The 18,721-nt window shown below is 43.8% G+C and overlaps 1 protein-coding gene and 1 long non-coding RNA gene across 2 annotated transcripts in view; both read left to right on the top strand.

The window, feature by feature from the left end:
• The window catches only part of LOC137417024 (uncharacterized), a 44,006-nt gene that overhangs the window by 15,753 nt on the left and 9,532 nt on the right, over positions 1-18,721 (top strand). The gene's annotated exons all lie outside the window — the stretch shown is intronic.
• On the top strand, positions 595-2,580 carry LOC137430667 (uncharacterized). The gene is made up of 2 exons (XM_068121453.2): positions 595-1,415; positions 1,794-2,580. The coding sequence occupies exons 1-2, from the start codon at positions 927-929 to the stop codon at positions 2,550-2,552; spliced, it is 1,248 nt and encodes a 415-aa protein (XP_067977554.2). The 5' UTR covers positions 595-926; the 3' UTR covers positions 2,553-2,580.

Raw genomic sequence — 18,721 nt, forward strand, 5'->3', positions numbered from 1 at the left:
TGAAACCAAAGCGTTCAGAATCATTGGAATCTCCCGCGATGAAGCTAACTCCAAGGGCCTTTCACTCACTCACCGCAGGCAGGTTGGTGGTCTTTCCGTCTTCTACCGACTCCTCTCTGGCCTTGCCCCCCCCAGCCCTCTCTGGGCTCTGTCCCCCAAATATTCCTACAGGTCGCACAAGATCTGCCTGCAACCCTCTTATGGTTAAACTGCCAAAATCAAGACTTTCTGCTCACCTTCACTCCTTCATTCCTCTTTTCTCCCGCCTCTGGAACAAACTCCCTCACTCTCTTCAATCCCACTCCACCCTCCAGGTCTTTAAAACAGCTGTTCACCACCATCTCTTATCCTCCCCCATCCAAAACCTTGATCTTTTCTACCCCCGCTAATTTCGGTCCCCTTGTGTTTTATACCTCTCCCCCCCCCCCCCCCTCCCCTTCCCACGCCTCCTGCCCCCAAGCCCTCTCCCTCCCACACTTCTACCTGCTCTCAAATGTTGTGGTTGTGTGCTTCCCGTTCTCTCCCCATCTTGTCTTCCGCTCCCTCTTTTTGTATATTTTGTTTGTCTGGTTGATTTGTTTGTGAAATAAATGTTAGCTCTTTCACGAGCCTCGATTCAGTATACAAAAAAAAAAAAAAAAAAAATCCTTCTCAACAGGATTCACGAGCACTGCAGATGACACAGTCAATGCTGAGAGAGCGGCTGAAGTAGGGAAGGAGATGCAGATAAAGCTGGACGGAAAGTCAGTAACATCGACCATGCAGGTGAAGTTCAAGGTACAGGCCCTGTCATCGCTCAGAAAGATTCCCAAGGTCAATGAGAAGAAGATTCACCTAAACTCACTCAAGTTGTTCAACCGACTGATAATTTTCGCCCAACGGCATTTCCCTTCCCCTTGTCCTTGTTCAGCAACAAAGATCAGAAAATGAACAAGGCGAACAAGGCAGGCTTTTCCAAGACTAGCCTGAAGGAGTTGACCGATCCACTTGACCTCACTGACCAAGCCTGCTCCAGTCTGGTGGTTGATGGCAGATGGCTTCTCTACATGGTGAAGTGGGAACAAGGTCAGACTTGGCAGGAGATTGCCGACAGTTACCTGAGCTACGTGCAGTGTCTCGGCCGTCGGTCTCAGAAGATCACTGTTGTCTTCGATGGCTATAACAGCTCGCCAAAAGATCACGACCACATCCGGCGTACCAAGAACTCCTGCTGTGATCTACAGATTCGACCGGATATGATACATTTGACACCAAAGGCAAAGTTCATGGACAACACTCATAACAAGAGTGAGCTCATCCATCTCCTCTCTTCAACATTCCGGAAATGTCAGATCACCGTGGAGCAGTGCGACAATGATGCTGACACTTCGATTGTGAGAGCGGCACTGGCTGCTGCTACAGATGACTCTGTTGAGGTCAGTAAAATTTTGTGTAGGTATTTTACTTACATCAACTACGATTACTTTTGATTTGTTTCTGTGTTGATAAAGCAAAACAAAAAAACCTTGACATTGGCACATATAAAACTAATTAACTGAGTTAAATAAAAAAAGAAGAGACAATGTTATTTTTTTTTAAATTTGGCAAATGCAAATGTTGTGCTGCACTGGGCATCAGTAAACACATGATCGTCATTTTTGTAACGTCAATTGTATTTTGATGTGCCACATTGTTATGAAAGTGCATTTATCCTCAGAAAAGAAGAGTAGCATAGTTAAATAACTTTTCAATTGTTAAGTTCACCGTGTTTGCAAAATTCAAGACGCTTTGCTCATATCTTATTCTATTTTCAGGTGCGGGCGGAAGACGCGGACGTGCTGATGATGCTGGTACACCATAGCTCAAGCACCAACCATCCACTCTTCTTAACCACATCGAAGGGCTCTTACGATGTCAGGAGGATCCGAGAAGCTCTCTCTGAAAGACAGAGGCGGTACCTGCTCTTTACTCACGCCTTCACCGGTTGTGATACGGTTTCTGCAATCGGGGGCCACGGGAAAACGCCTCTATTTGACAGGTTTTGTGCAGGGGACATTGATGAACATATGGACATCTTCCTTGACGTACGGGCTACTAAGGACGTGGTGATCGGGGCTGGTATTGCGATTTTCCAGCACATTTACCATGAACCAGGTACTACATTGGGTGCAATTCGATACAACATGTTCTCGCGGAAGGCGGCGGCCGGGCTGATCAAACCAGAGACTCTACCTCCAACAGAGGGTGCAGCTGCACAGAATTCTCTCCGTGCCTATCTCCAAACCCGGGACTGGATGCTGCTGCAGAGCATGTCTTTGGACCCCAGTGACTATGGATGGACGGTAGGCGTTCGTGGTTATGAGCCAGTTCCAACAGTAGACCCCGTGGCTCCTGAGGAGCTGCTCCGGTTCACGACCTGCAATTGTGCTGGAGATTGCAGCAACCGGCGGTGCAACTGCAAGAAGAATGGTGTCAAGTGTATCTCAGCATGCGGAAGTTGTACAGGCATTACATGTATGAACTGTATCCCTGATGATGTAGAGTCTGGAGAAGACTCAGACCTCGACTCCTGAGGTATTTGACATTGTGGAGCAGTATCGATTTAAACCCTTACACGAAAACGGACGAACCGATGGTAAACCGATTCCGGATTCCCAGTAACGGTTATTACAATTTATGTTACAATAAGGGAAAACAATAAAGGTCAGTGACCTTTCATAGCTTCAATTTTATAAATACCAGAAGGTTTTACTTATAATACATTAAGGCTGCATATCTTGGGCAGTTTGCTGGAAACTTTCAGAAAAATGAAACGAAGGGGTATCTACCGAGAAGACGAATTGTAGACCAGAAAAGTTAATTTTTACCCAAAAAATGACCAAAAATTATTATTTTTTGCTCAAAATTGTGTAAACTTTTTAACATATTGATTTGTTTTAGGTATCACCATGCCAGATATGTTCTTAGCTTTAAAATGAGCCTACTTTGAATAATTTTGATGCTTCCTGTCGGATACTGTGACCCAGAATGTGAATATAAGAAAAATTTGATCTTAAAAAAGGTAATTGACCCCTGTTGACCCCTGTCACGGGTTCCCCTAGGGGACTTGAATTGAAACTTTTTGAAATGTGTTAGTGGACACCCTAACAAACACATTGGTGAAGAAATTTCTTGGTAAGGAATTTGTTCCCAGATTTCCCAGATTTCTGATAATATTCCCTGACTATTGGGTGTCTGACAAGGACGATTCGATTCGATTTTTTTTTTTTTTTTTTTTTTGTATACAAGATCGAGGCTCGTGAAAGAGCTAACATTAAAACAACTTGGTTAAGATAACAACTTGGTTAAGATCTGAATATGGATTCGGATATGAGAATTTTTTTTTTTTTAAAGTGATTCTTCACCATTGGGAGATTGGGCCAAAAATGATACATAGCAGGATATCTCAAAAAGTTATGGGTGGATTTGGACGAAACTTGGTGGACCGGTTGGGTGTCTGACAAGGACGATTGCACTCAATTTTGGTGAAGAATGTTTCTGCATTATATGAACTAGTACACCCGCTAACTACGGGAGGGGCAGAAAGGGTCATTCCTCTTTGGGGTACATAGATTACAGTCGATCTATGGTCTTATCTCAAGAACATTGGGTGTGTGTTCATTTACCAAGTTTCTTGTGGAGAGATCGCCAAGTGATTTAAGCATTCGAGCAAGCACTCCATTCAAAACCGTTAAGGAACGGCTTGCTTGGCAAGCGCTAGCTAGCTGCTTGGTAAATGAGCACATCCCGGTCTTCCTCCCTTTCAGTTTCGTGTTAAACAGAAGGAGCGAGTTTCAGAAGTTCACAACGAAAAACACCACGTTAGCACCAGGAAGGGTCATGTTATTAACCCACACTTTTGGCGCACCTAGAGTACAGTAGATCTTCGCTCAGTTCTGTAAGTAAAACTTACCTCACGCATGTTGGGATTCCTCCAAATTTCTTCATTTAGTGTTATAAACAGCATTAGCGACTGTTTAAAAAGCTAATCATACGTGTTTGTGGTTCATAATATTCATTACTGTTCATTAATGTTCATTACTTCTAACCGGATATACAATTTCTATCTCTTTATTGTCTAAGCAAGTTTCCTTTTTTTAAGCCTGGTGTTGGCTTAGCGGTTAGGGTACCGGCTTGGGATTCCTAGGATCCTGGGTTCAAATCCAGGTCCATCACTGAATTAACACCAGTGGGGTTGACTCAGCCTGTCATCCTTCTGAGGTCAGCAAATTGAGTACCAGCTTGCTGGGATGAATGATCACGGTGTGTACCCCGGCTTAGAATAGGTACACTGTATCCCTGCGCATCGTAAGAGGTGACCAAGGGTTGGCGTCAGGAAGGGCATCTGGCCACAAAAACATTGCCTCAAACAAGGAACCATGATTGTCATGGGGCCCGCAAGGCCCCCACAAGCGAGCAAGGCCCGCAAGTGATTTTGACCCCTGCTCTAGCGGGGAAAATGGCCTTAAAACAATCATTCATTCATTTTTCATTCAATGTTCATTACCTCTGGTAGAGGGCCGTTGCTCCCACGAAAAGGCCATGATAAGCTATTTATATACGTTGACTCGCCGGAAAAACCCCTTGGGGAGGTGGGATATTAATGGTATTAATATTGTTTTGTAATCACATTAATATTACGCTATTATCGTTAGTTTTGTTATTCAAAGCGGCCTTGGAAAAACGCCACGTTAAAGGTAACTTAATATGGCTATACACCTCAACACGCAACCCATTGACGGCAATGGTGGGGAAAACCCACTCGGGGGAGAACCCCCCTTGGAGAGGAGGGCAAATGAATGCGATACAACCTTCATTATATAACCCTTGGTCATCCTGTCAAGTTTGGTTGAGATTGGATAAGTAACGACAGAATGTATTGGCGTCAAAAATTCATCAGACAGACAGACAGAAATGGAGTATTTTATTATGATTATGTATTGTGATTTTCTGGTCCACTCTGAGATACAAAACGTAAACTGTTCACCAAGAGGGGGTATGCTCTCTACCGAGTGCTGTTATAATTTAATTTAATTTTATTGTTATTATTATTTATTTTCTTTGTATACTTAGTCAAGGCTCATATATGAGCTAATACATAGAACACATAATAAAAGGAGCGGGAGACCAGAGGGGGTTGTAGTGGGGTGGCTAAAGTCCAAATTTAAGTGATATCGTGACACACTGGCCCAAAGGACCAAATTTGGCACAGTTCTACTTTAGGACCATACAAAACTTTTGAGAGGGGGCTGCCCGATTTTAGAGGCCCAGGTCAAGGTCAAAGGTCAAATTATGTGTCTGTCATGTTTTTGCAATATCCAGCTTATATATAACCTAAAAAACTTGGTCTTAGTCACATAACCAACATATTTAGTCAATTAATCCATTACTATTATGGGAAGTTCCACCAGGTGACGGCCATATAGGCAGTGGCGGCGCCAGGCTGTCCCCGAGTTGTTAGGGTTAGGGTTAGGGTTAGGAGACAACAACTTCAAGGCTGTTCCAGGATGGACATCGTTTGGGACACTTACCGACCCGACAGCCTCAAAGCCACAACTCGAGAGAAACGAGGGAAAGGATTACGTAGAAAGGTATCCCGCAATACGAAGTTACCAAGTAACTTCGCTGGCTTTCTACAGGGTCCTACCAACAAGGAGGAGCTTTTCGCACTGCTGACGGAGGACGTAGTCAAACACGACTATCCGCTTACCAAACAGGTTTACATTACATCTGGTCCATGAGTCCAATCGAATCAGGCTAACATCACAATGGGAGAGAGTGATCACGAAGAAGCAGACAGTAGAATATGTCTTCATGTAAACGATGCCCTAAGGGAAGGGGCGACTACTGTTCTCATCAGAACCGTAGACACAGACGTGATTGTGATTCTGGTGGGAGTGTTTCATGATCTTGTGCAGCACCATCCAGGTATGCAACTATGGGTTGGCTTTGGTACTGGTAAACACTTCTGCTATTACCATGTCAACTCAATCTGCCAGGAACTTGGGGAAGACAAAGCTCGTGCTCTGCCGTTTTTCCATGCATTCTCTGGCTCTGATGTAACATCCCAATTCAGTGGTAAAGGCAAAAAGTCAGCTTGGAAGGCATGGAAAGCTTACCCGACAGCCACAGAAGGATTCACCATTACGTCCCTGACTGCGTTTGTTCCACAGGTGATTACATCTCCAGCATTCAATGTGATCGAGCGGTTTACCTGTATCATGTACGACAACACAACCCCACATGTCAATGTGAATGACCTTCGACAGGAGCTATTCCCAAGGAGAGTGAAGATGATGGAGAAGCTTCCTCCAACTCAGAACGCACTGCTCCAGCATGTAAATCGATGCCTGTACCAAGCCAGCATTTGGAGAGAGAGTCTGAAGCCCATCCTAGCTGCACCAAATCCAGATGGCTTTGGGTGGACCAAAGCAGATACCGGGTGGCGTCCAACCTGGACAACCCTGTCAGCTGCTGCTCTTAGTTGTCGAGAACTACTCAAGTGCGGATGTAAGGCGACACCCACTTGTTCAAAGAATTGCACGTGCAGGAACGCAGGACTGCCATGCACAGGACTGTGTCTCTGTCACGGAAATTGTGAAGCATAAGTCATGCAGGCCGCGGCCTCCTCTGTACTGGCCAATCCAGTATCCTCCCTCAGCGTATCGATGTACGTCAAAAACACCGATGCAAAAATGACCAACACATAATTTGACCTTTGACCTTCACCTGACCTTGAAATACAATATGGCAGCACCTGAGGATATTTTCCATAATACAAATGGATTCCTTGTCCTTAAAAATGATTATTTAGACACTGAGATAATGTTTCTATGACAGCTATGAGCTGGACATGGCAAAAACGTGACAAACACATAATTTGACCTTTGCCCTTGACCTGACCTTGACCTGGGCCTCGAAAATCGGGCAGCCCCCTCTCAAAAGTTTTGTATGGTCCTAAAGTATAACTGTGCCAAATTTAGTGCTTTGGGCCAGCGTGTCACGATCATTTCCATAAGCCACTCCACTATTGAGAGAGGTAAGCACAACAATAGTAGGCAACAGGGACATCGGGAGATCTGTAGAAGAGAGAGGGCTGGGGTGGGGTATACGGGATAAACAAGATGGACACTACAGGGGGATTTCAGGAACTTGAAGGAGGTGGATTTGGGGTAGATTAATGGGGGTATAAAAACGGGGGTAGAAAAGATCAAAGTTTTGGATGGGGGAAGATATGAGATGGTGGTGAACAGCTGTTTTGAAGACCTGGAGGGAAGAGTGGAAGTGAAGAGATTGTGGGAGTTTGTTCCAGAGGTGGAAAAAAACAGGAATGAAAGAGTGAAGGTGAGCAGAAAATCTTTATTTTGGCAGTTTCACCAGAAGAAGGTTGCTGGCAGATCTTGTGCGTCCTGCAGGAATATTTGGGGGGCAACGCACAAAAAGAGCAGGGGATGCAAGGTCGGAGAGGAGGCAGAAGAAGACAAAAAGACCACCAACCTGCCTACAGTGAGAGAGTGAAAGGCCCTCAGAATCAGCTTCATCACGCGAGATACAAATGATCCTAATAAAAGCCTTGGATTCTACAGCGTGAAGCCGAGCTAGGTGTGAGGCGGGAGCACCAGACCAGAGGGGTGAGCAGTACTCCATCAAACTGCGGATGAAAGCTTTGTAGGTGGTGGGCAGCTCAGTTGTGCCAAGAAAGGACTTCGCATTACGGCGGATGCCCAGACGGCGACTGGCTTTGGAGACCAGCTTGGAAATGTGGTTTTCCCAGGAGAGATCATGGCAGATAGTGAGACCCAAAAGCTTGAGTGATAGAACTTCTTTGAGAGGATTGTTGAGAAAGTAGATGGTATAGTTTTCCACAGGGTCTTTTCAGAGAGACAAGGTGAAAGTGTGATATTTGTCAGGATCGAACGACTTATTCCACGTGTTTGACCAGCTTTTAATTTTATCCAAGTCTGCAGAGACAAAACTTTCATTAAAGACAAAGATGAGAAAACACTACTATTTGATGAAGAACAGGGTAGAAGGTGGATGGAGCATTTCCGAGATTCTCAACCAACCCAATCCCACCTCCACTTTTGAGTTTGATGACAACATCGTGTTGACTCAGCTGGACATCAACTTCGAAGGAATCACCAATGCAGAGGTTCAGAGAGCCATCATGAATCTGAGTAACATCAAGGCACCCAGGTTGGACGAAATTCCAGCAGAGCTTCTGAAACATGGACAGCATGTCATCATCACAGAGCTCACACACCTATTCAATAAGATCTGGAAAGCAGAAGTTGTTCCAGCTGAGTGGAGGCAAGGGGTAATCGTTAGGCTACCAAAAAAGGAAACCTCAGTGACTGCAACAATTGGAGGGGTATAACACTCTTACCTGCATCTGGTTAAGTTTTCTGCACAGTGCTCCTTAACAGACTAAAGGAAGTTGTAGAGGAAATCCTTGGTGAAGAACAGTCTGGTTTTCGTAGTAGATCATGCATAGAGCAGATGTTCACACTGAGGAACATCATTGAACAGAGCCTGGAATATCAGAAGTTACTCGCTATCAAGTTCATAGACTTCAAGAAGGCCTGAGCATCCACCGACAGTCATTATGGAACATTACAAGACAGTATGAATCCCACAGTGATATATCAATATCTTTAAAGCTCTGCGCCAACATTACTTTTTGCACTTGTGTTAGTGTTGAAAAACCCCAGTTGCTGCATCAAGACCAGCTCTGGACTACAGACTCTTTTGATATTGTTACAGGAGTACGCCAAGGGTGTATAGTGTATACTCTCCCCTTTCCTATTCCTTTTGGTTACTGACGTTGTAATGAGGAACGCCATGACAGGTGCCAACGGCCAGATCTCATGGCAGAAACATTTCTTGACAGACCTTGACTTTGCAGATAACGTTGCACTGTTGGCTGAAGATTCTACTGGGCTGCAAAATATGACCTCTAGCTTGGAGAAACACAGTGTCAAAGTCGGCCTGTGTATCAGCTGCGCAAAGACCAAGACCATGATCACACAACAACAACAAAGAGGTCACTTCATTACAGTTGGTCAAGAAAACATTGAGGAAGCTGACCATTTTCTGTATTTAGGTAGCACACTCTCCTGGGAAGGTGATGCTGAGATTGATGTCCACACAAGAATTGGCAAGGCAGCCTCAGTTCTTCAGCACCTCTGCAAGTGTGGAAATCAACCACTATTAATATTTCCACCAAGCTAAAGCTCTATATGATGCCCATTGTGGTGCCAAATGCAATTTATGCCAGCGAAACATGGAAAAGAACAGCGGTGTCACATAAACTGGACGTATTCCACCAACGTTGCCTCCGCAAGATTCTTAGAATCACATGGAGAACCATATCACAAACAAGGAAGTGTCAAAGAGAACTGGGTTAAGGTGCCTCTCAGACATCGTAAGAGATAGAAGGTTGAGGTTAGCTGGACATGTCTTTCTTCTCCCTGATACCTGCAATGGCCCTTGCCAGAGTAACCCTTGAATGGATAACACAAGGTGGTAAAAAGAAACAAGGTTGCCCAAAAAAGACCAGGCGAAACTCTTTTAAAGAAGACCTAAAAACACGAAACACCATGTGGACGAGGGCGAGAAAAATTGCTATGGACTGGACAAGATGGCGACACTTTACTGCCCAATACCCCACTACGGACAGACAGTAGAAACTAAGTCTAAGTGTCAATGGTGAAGAATGACTTCAAAAAATTTTAATTTCTCGCATCCGGATCCAGACTCGGATCTTCACGAAAATTGAATCAAGGCTTCAACCAGGTTTCGTCGAATCCGTCCACATCTTTTGAAATATTGTGCTATATATCGCTTTTGCCCCCATCTCCCAATGGTGAAGAATCACTTAAAATCTTCTAGTATCCAGATCCGGATCTTCACCAAAATCTAATCAATTCGTCCTTATCACACACCCAAAATGTCCAGCAAATGTCGGCCGAATCCATCGACATCTTTTTGAGATATCCTGCTCACAGACAAGCAAACAGACAGGGGTGAAAGCATAATGTCCATCCACCTTCGGTGACGAAGGTAATTAGGTAGGCTGAGGCATGCACACACATTGCTTACAGGGCAACAGGGTACAGTGAGCATAATGATTTATGACAACACCGTTTAATGTACCGTTTATTGTACCGTTTATTGTACAGCGAAAATGATCATGTCACTGTAGTGCCTCGAACGAAATTAGGTTAACAACCTCTGTGCGTGTTTTTCAGTCGCCCAATTGTTTGTAATCGGCCGTGCTCTCCATGATGAGCAACGTGATCATGTGTAGTCGATCCCATGAGGGAACGCTAACATTGATGGGTGGGTCCATGGCATGCCAGACCATGTGGCTATAGCAGTGTGTAAAACTGTCTTCTCTCCCTGAGGAAATGAACTCCGATTGAAATCCTTGCAGAGTTTTACCACCTTCAATTTACATCAAGCAAAATATATTCTCCTTGTTTTCCCGGCTACAAAAATTGATTACGTTTGAGCAATTGTTTTTGCAAAGTTACCTTTAATTATGAGAAAGGAAATTATGATCCTGGCTGCTGTTAAATGGAAACATGTAGGGTCCTCTGTCTGAAGGACAACGATCACTACAACCTTGTTCACATAACTGTGATAATCAAGCGGCTCCATCAATTGCAATTATTTAGGGGCAATGTAGCCAAAAGACGTCTTGTGAAGGTGATCGACACAATAATTCCTTTTTCCATTTTCGGTAAATCAACATTTTTAAAATGCGCTTTCTTGGTACAATATATCTGTTGGAACCCATCTGTGGATCGGTCCCATCGGCCGATGGGTCTGACCCGTTTGCGGATCCGCAGATGGGCGACCCATCTGTGGATCCGCAAACGGGTCAGACCCATCGCTGAGGGCCTCATAGAATCACATAGGGCCTCATAGAATCACACTGAGGGCCTCATAGAATCACATAATGCGTTATTGTGTTTATATAATTGACAATGCCCCGATTACGAAGCCACACCTTCATCTTTAGCTTTGGGGTGATTAAGGCATGCCAGGAATTGCTATATAAAAAATGGAGAGCTGAGTCTGCCAGTGCCACCAGCGAAGTAGACCAGCGTTTTTAAATGGAGCGACATTATCTTATTTTTATCTTATCGACAAACGGTTATCGACAAACCACATGTCACGGACTGCTTTATAAACATTTATGACATCAATTGCTTATTTTTAGGTTCAAATAAACATACTCATCCACCATTGATGCATACACATTCCTTCAAGGTGAACAACACATCCGCAGATGGCGCAGACCCATCTGCCGATGGGTCTGCATTGTCATTTCTCGTGCATCCACAGATGGGTCGCCCATCTGCGGATCCGCAAACGGGTCAGACCCATCGGCCGATGGGACCGATCCACAGATGGGTTCCAACATATCAATTCCAAAAAGGGTGGTCCTAAATTGATGGAAGTAAACCAACAGAAGGTCAGAATTTCACAAATTTGAATTTAATAAAAACATTATAATTTGATACTTTTTTTTCTTCTTTTTTTACATCAAAAGCAGATAAATCCACAACCTGTTTTTTTTGCAAAAGCAGACAAATCCATAATAAACTTTCTTTGGCATTAAGACTTCACGGCATCTTAATGTGTTAATCGGAACGGTTGCTGAGAAAATGAATTTTAAAAATGCAAACACACACGTACGCCCCACTCACGTATACGTACAATAGTAGTCTATTGTCTGTTGCTGCCATATTGTCGCACATATGCCACACAAGCCAATAATAGTCTATTGGCCTGAGGAAGCCTGCTGTGAAGCAGGCGAAACGTCACTTGAGACCGGGTCTGCTCTTGCTCATTTGCTCAAATTGGCGGTCGTAGATCTAGTTTTTTACTTTCTGGTTGGAAGCACCGCTTTCTCTCAAAAATGTATAATCCCACCCACCCCAATCTTTTAGTGTGTGTGTGTGTGTGTGTGTGTGTGTGTGTGTGTGTGTGTGTGTGTGTGTGTATATACATACATATATATATAATATATATATATATACATATATATACACAGTCACGTGAAAAAGTAAGTACACCCCATGTAAAGTTTTCACTTTTTTAACATATTTCAACACAGCTATTTGATCTTCATTTCAACAATATTGATAGATAAAGGTGATATAATATAACAAATATCATGAAACATTTACATTTTGTAGTCCATTGTATAATTTAAATAAACATAAATGCAAATTTCGCATGAGGGAAAAGTAAGTACACCCCTACATTTATCACTACTTCAAATACCTAAAATTTGAATCAGGTGCACCAGCTCAGGTGCAAATGATTAGAACATCGTTAGAGAGCATCTTGGAGGAACCTGTCTTATTTAAACCTCATACATTTAGTTTGGTTTGCTCTTTGTTGTTGAAGTGTACGGCGTCACCATTCCTAGATCAAAACAGCTCTCTGAGGCCTTTTGAAAGAAGGTTATATAGATGCCTAAGAGTCTGGGGAGGGATTTAAAAAGATCTCCAAACAATTTGAAATCAATCTTTCGACTGTCCAGAAGATCATCGACAAGTGGAGAAGACTCCAAACAACTGCCAACTTGTTCAGGCCAGGCCGCCCCAGCAAGTTCAGCCTGAGAGCAGACCGCAAGATGCTGAAAGAAGTCTCTAAGAACCCCAGAATGTCATCACGGAACCTACAGGTAGCTCTTGCCACTGTTGATGTCAAAGTGCATGAGTCTACCATTAGAAAGAGGTGGCACAAATTTGATCTACATGGGAGGGGTGCCAGGAGGAAACCTTTGCTGTCCAGAAATAACATCAGGGCAAGACTAAAGTTTGCAAATGAACACGGAGGCAAAGACCAGCACTTCTGGAACAATGTGCGCTGGACAGATGAGTCAAAGGTAGAGCTATTTGGCCACAGTACCAGAAGACATGTTTGGCGAAAACCAAAGACAGCATTTGACCACAAGAACCTGATACCAACTGTAAAGCATGGTGGTGGAAATATTGTGGTTTGGGGCAGCTTTGCTGCATAAGGGCCTGGGCAGCTCACCATCATAGAATCCACTATGAATTCTTCATTGTACCAGCGGGTGCTTGAGGATAATGTGAGGCTATCTGTCGGAAAGTTGAAGCTCAACCGAAGGTGGACCTTGCAACATGACAATGACCCTAAACATAGCAGTAAATCCACCAAGGAATGGCTGAAAAGAAAGAAATTGAGGGTTCTGGAATGGCCAAGTCAAAGCCCAGATCTAAATCCCATCGAGATGTTGTGGGGGGATTAGAAACGAGCTGTGCATGCAAGAAACCCCTCAAACATCGCACAGTTGAAATAATTCTGCATGGAGGAGTGGGCAAAAATTTCTCCCAGTCGATGTCAGAGACTGGTAGACAGTTATAAGAAACGCATACTTGAGGTTGTTTCTGCCAAAGGGAGAAATACCACCTATTAGTGCCAAGAGTGTACTTACTTTTTCCACATGCGAAATTTGCATTTATATTTATTTAAATTATACAATGGACTACAAAATGTAAATGTTTCATGATATTTGTTATATTATATCACCTTTATCTATCAATATTGTTGAAATGAAGATCAAATAGCTGTGTGTTGAAATATGTTGAAAAATTCAAAACAACTTTACATGGGGTGTACTTACTTTTTCACGTGACTGTATATATATATATATATATATATATATATATATATATATATATATATATATATATATATATATATATATATATATATATATATACATACATACACACACACACACACACACACACACACACACACACACACACACACACTGTCGCGTGACTCCCCTTGGTTAATACCGGGAGAGTCACGGATAGCCAAAGCCAGCTTTACCCTCCAAGGCATTCATTTCAAATAGCGGATTTCACTATATATATTCGCGGGAGGAAGAAAGAAGAAGAGGAAGAAGCTGAAGCGCTTACCTGAGCGATACCCCCGGGCAGTCTCAAACCTGCGGAAAATAACTCGCACAAAAACCGGGTTTAAAATGTAGAGAAAATAATGAAAGGATTTATTTTTTTAAATGCCAGTAACAAGAAAAATGCGACGGTAAAACTAAATTCCTAAATGGAGTGCTCCCTCACCAGGCTTAGAAACAGACACAGGTGAATATAAACTGGATAAAATAAAATACGTGTGGGTTATCGGGGCACTTAGCTCAACTCGCTGCCTCGTCAGCAATTGCCCAGGCCCCAGCACGCATTCATGCTCCGGCGTTGGCGGGAAACCGCTCGTCGTTTGGCACGCGCGCACAAAGTCAGGCCTCTGTTCTCCTCGCATGCCAAAGGATGGTTTTTAGTAAGAGTTTCGAAGGCTAGTGGTGTGCGAGAGGCAGGAACGTCGAGGGACAAGAGGAAGATGCGAGAGGTGAGGAAGGGCAAAATGAAGGCGTGAAGGGCAAAAAGCAAGAGTCCAGGGAAGAGAGAAAATGTCGGTCCTCGAGTTCTTTTAACGTCGGGTCATGACATCATCAGCGCTTCTCCATCAAACAGCGCGCCGCTTCTTGCTCGCCTCTGACGTCCTCGGTGGTCCTCGCCAATCGGTGCTCTGCTTCCTCCTCGGCCTTCCTTCCACCAATCAGCTGGTAGCTACTTGCTCCGCCCTGGCCAATCACGAGTCCCTTCTTACCCTGCCTTCCTGTTGGTCAACTCCCACCCAATAGCGAGTCGCTTCTTGCTCCGCCCTGGCCAATCACGGCTCCTCGGGGCGTGTCTTCGGCCTGCCTGTCTTCCGTGGTGATGTAGCTGGTGCATCCCAAATGGCTGTGCTCAGAACTGGCTTCCAGTTGGTTTTATGATTATTATTTAGTGCAATTAATGGGCAGCCCTTTTAATGGGCTGTGGTAGCCCTTTCAGTTCAGGGTGCCAATCACTCTGTGCAAGTCGCCGACTCTGGATCCAGCAAAAGAGCCCCAGACCATCATGCTTCCTCCTCCATGTTTGACAGTTGGTGTCACACACTGAGGAACCATCCTTTCGCCTACTCGACGGCGTACAAAAACCCTGCGTGATGAACAAAAGATTTCAAATTTTGATTCATCGGTCCATATGACCTTCTTCCAGTCTTCAGTAGTCCACTGGTGGTGCTCCATGGCCCAGGCAAGCCTCTTTTCTTATTTTGCCATCTTAGCAATGGCTTTCTTACTGCCACTTGACCGGTCAAACCTGCAGCTCAAAGTCTTCTCTTCACAGTTGAAACTGAGACTTGCTTACTTCGACCAGTGTTAAGCTGTGCTTGAAGCTGTTGTCCTGTGAGCCGCCTATCACGCAAGCTGTTGATTCTCAGAAACTTGTCTTCTGATTCTGTTGTGGCTTTGGGTCTGCCAGACCTCTTCCTGTCAGAGTTTCCTCCAGTTTCCAATATACTACTTCCTGCAGTGCAATATTGTCCAAATAATGCTTCAGAGGGTGTAAACTGCTTTTATACAGACAGGGGGGTTGTAATCAAGTAATCAGCAGAGTTTGGGACACCTGTAGGAATTGTTTGCATCAACTTTCAAGGCTTAATTTACTTACATTGCTGCAGAACAGCTGTAAGTTGTTAACCCATTGCTTGTTCCCTGAAGAAGGCCTTTTTTACAATATAACTGTGCAATTTACATTATTTTTCCGTTTTTGCTAACCCAAACTTTTTTTTAACCTCGAGCAGTTTACTGCTTACCTTTGTACCATTTCAGGTTATTCACTGGACATTAAACTGCGTACATTTCACCAGATGTACACGGAGGACCATCAAGTAGGAATTTAAACTATTTTGCTCCAACCTCTATTTCGTCTTTAATTTATTTTCAATAAATTCCTTGTGGTGGCATATTTTATTTGTGGTGTCTTGTTTGCATGGTGTTGGGTCTGAAGATAAACCCGTGTGGCACTTTGGTTCCATCCCGCGCGTGCCAAAAAGTACCGCCAAATTTCGTAAGACCGACCGTCTATCTGTCCGAGGCTGGTTTTCATCGGCCACGGACTTCACAATATATAGTAAATACCGTAAGTCCTCGACATTCGTGGTGGATGCATTCATGGAAAATGCCACGAATGTCGAATCTGCGAATGTCAGGGCAACGCTTCAATGGGAAAAAGGGGAATTGGTTCCCGGTGGTTCGTCATTGATAACAGAAATTTTTTCCGGACATGAATGAACATTAGTTTCATTAAAAATGCTTACACATAAAAATACTGTAAAGTGGAAACCTTTGCTAACGGTTAGCTCACTCTTTTGCCATGAGTGTCATGTTACTTTATGGAAAACGATCCGTTTGTTTTGCTTCGACCTTGCGTGATTCCCAAACGCCTAAGCAAGTCTTGATCCCAGAAATAGTTTCCATTTTCAACAGCTCGGAGTTTAAGATTGAAGGATGACACGGTGTTCTGTATTATCTGACGATGATAATGTTCTGGCATCACAGTCCTCGTGTTAGAATTTCGTTTTGTTTTAGATCCAAAAAAAGTTCATTTTCACTTGCAGGACCATGAACCAGCCTCGCTGATCGGTGTGAGATATACACCATGGACATCTGAACTTTTATTTTGGATCTAAAATGAAATGAAATTCTAACACAAGGACGTCCAAAATGCAATTTAAACTCAACGTCTATCTTCGTAAGATAGACTGCAGAATACCGTATCTTCCTTCAACCTCAACTCTGAACATTTAAAACGACAACTATTTTCAGGATCAAGACGCACTTTTGGAATCATCGTGTGCAGACTGTAATGTAATGCTATGAGTAATTTTTGAGTATGTTCCTGGTCCATGTTTGTGGTTCGGTTCCGTGTTTTGTGAATGACCATATGCACTTTCCCACTCGGACGGGATTGACTGTGATCTCGCGAGAGCACGCCTTGCGGCCTTTGCCTTGCCAATACACCAGTATACTACACGGACTAAAGATATTTTAAACAGTATCACGGTATTTGAAACCATTTTCGATGGTTGCTAGGAGACAGGGAAGCATGTCGAATTGTGCTAAGGGGATCATGAGATTTCAAAAGAAACAACAGATATATAATAATTAAACTAGATGGTATTCATAGAATACAGTTTACCCTGCTCAGCCAACTTGGTGCGAGCCAACTCTTCTGTTTTTGACGGGTATTTTATCTTTAATCCAATGTGGCTGCCAGACCATGTGAGCAATGACATCATACATTTACATTCTCCAATATAATTGTTGCGTAGATCACGCTCAAGAAATTTCAAACTGATCCGACTAAGCTCTGTCCGTGTTGAATTATGACATCATAATTAAGGCACTAATGACGTTATCTTTAACACTTATTCCCCATAGGGAGGACTTGACAATGAGCCACATTTCAATTTTTTCATTGGAGTGGTTTCGTAGATATAGAGGCACAACGTTTTTTCAGTTTTTCCAAGATGGCGCCTGTACCACGTGACCTATGACGTCATAATTATCATTAAAAATTATACAGGAAGAGGCGCTCCTATGGTGAAAATTACATGTCAATCGGACCAAGAATTGCAGCGGAAAAAAAAATTCACACTGATCGCATCAAGCATTGTACTTGTCGAATTATGATGTCATAATTAAGGTACAGATGATCCCTGGTGTTGGGCTAGCAGCTAGGGTGCCAGCTTAGGATCCTAGGATCCTGGGTTCGAATCCCGGTCGATCGCTGAATTAACGCCAGGGGGGTTGACTCAGCCTGTCATCCTTCCGAGGTCGGCTAATTGAGTACCAGTTCACTGGTAATTACCTGCTTGTCGTAAAAGGTGACAAAAAGGGTTGACAGCAGGAAGGGCATCCGGCCGTAAAACATTGCTTCAAAAAAGGGGACAAAAAACAACAACAACCACGGTCCCCGAAAAAGGCCACCCCTGCTTTACGGGGAAAAATGGCCTCTAAAGGTGTTTTTTTTTTTGTTTTTTTTTAAGGTACAGATGACATCATCATTACCATATCTTATTCCCCATGGGGAGTACTTGACAATGAGCCATGTTTAAATTTTTCCATTGAGCGGTTTCAGAGATATAGCGGTGCAACGTTTTTAGATTTTTTCCAATATGGCGCCTGCACCACGTGACAGATGCCGTCATAATTGTGAATAAAAAAAATTACACAGGTGGAGGCGCTCCTGTGGTAAAATTGAGTGTCAATCGGACCAACGGTTGCCGAGAAAATGAATTTTGAAAATACAGACATGTACACACATACGCAACCGAATGCCTAACCCTGATTTTCGCTTCACGAGCGCAGGTAATAATGCCTAACCCATCTATGGTGCCGAATACCGGACTTGCACACAGAACAATGGGCAGGCAGCAGCTTGAGGCAGGTGTGAAGCTGTTGGCATGCAAGGGTGTGATGATGATTGTGGCTGCAGCGAGGCGATGGTTGTCACTGCAGTGCAACTCAGGGCACAGAGGTGAAGAGGCACAAACACAAAGCAGGGCGATGTCCTCCCGGCTCTTCTCACAGCCCTGTGTGGCCATCGATGGAAGCAGAGAGAGATAATGTTCTCTCGGTGCAACTCCATCTCCAAAACCAGAACTAGAACCAGAACTGCCAAAGCAGAATGGAAACTATAAGAGAACTACTGTGCGCAGGCATGGTTACGGCCCTCATAAACTTTGGCCCCGCCCTTTTGGTGGCGCGTTCCACTTATTGGCTGTCCGCTTCTCTGGGTGTCCC

This window comes from Myxine glutinosa, chromosome 7 (assembly GCF_964187855.1).
Source record: "Myxine glutinosa chromosome 7, kmMyxGlut1.1, whole genome shotgun sequence".
NCBI lineage: Eukaryota > Metazoa > Chordata > Myxini > Myxiniformes > Myxinidae > Myxine > Myxine glutinosa.

Bases quoted from the DNA above. Each gene is read 5' to 3' on its own strand.
- LOC137430667 (XM_068121453.2), top strand. From the start codon at position 927: ATGAACAAGGCGAACAAGGCAGGCTTTTCCAAGACTAGCCTGAAGGAG. The intron at 1,416-1,793 runs GTCAGTAAAATT...TTCTATTTTCAG, and splicing joins CTACAGATGACTCTGTTGAG to GTGCGGGCGGAAGACGCGGA.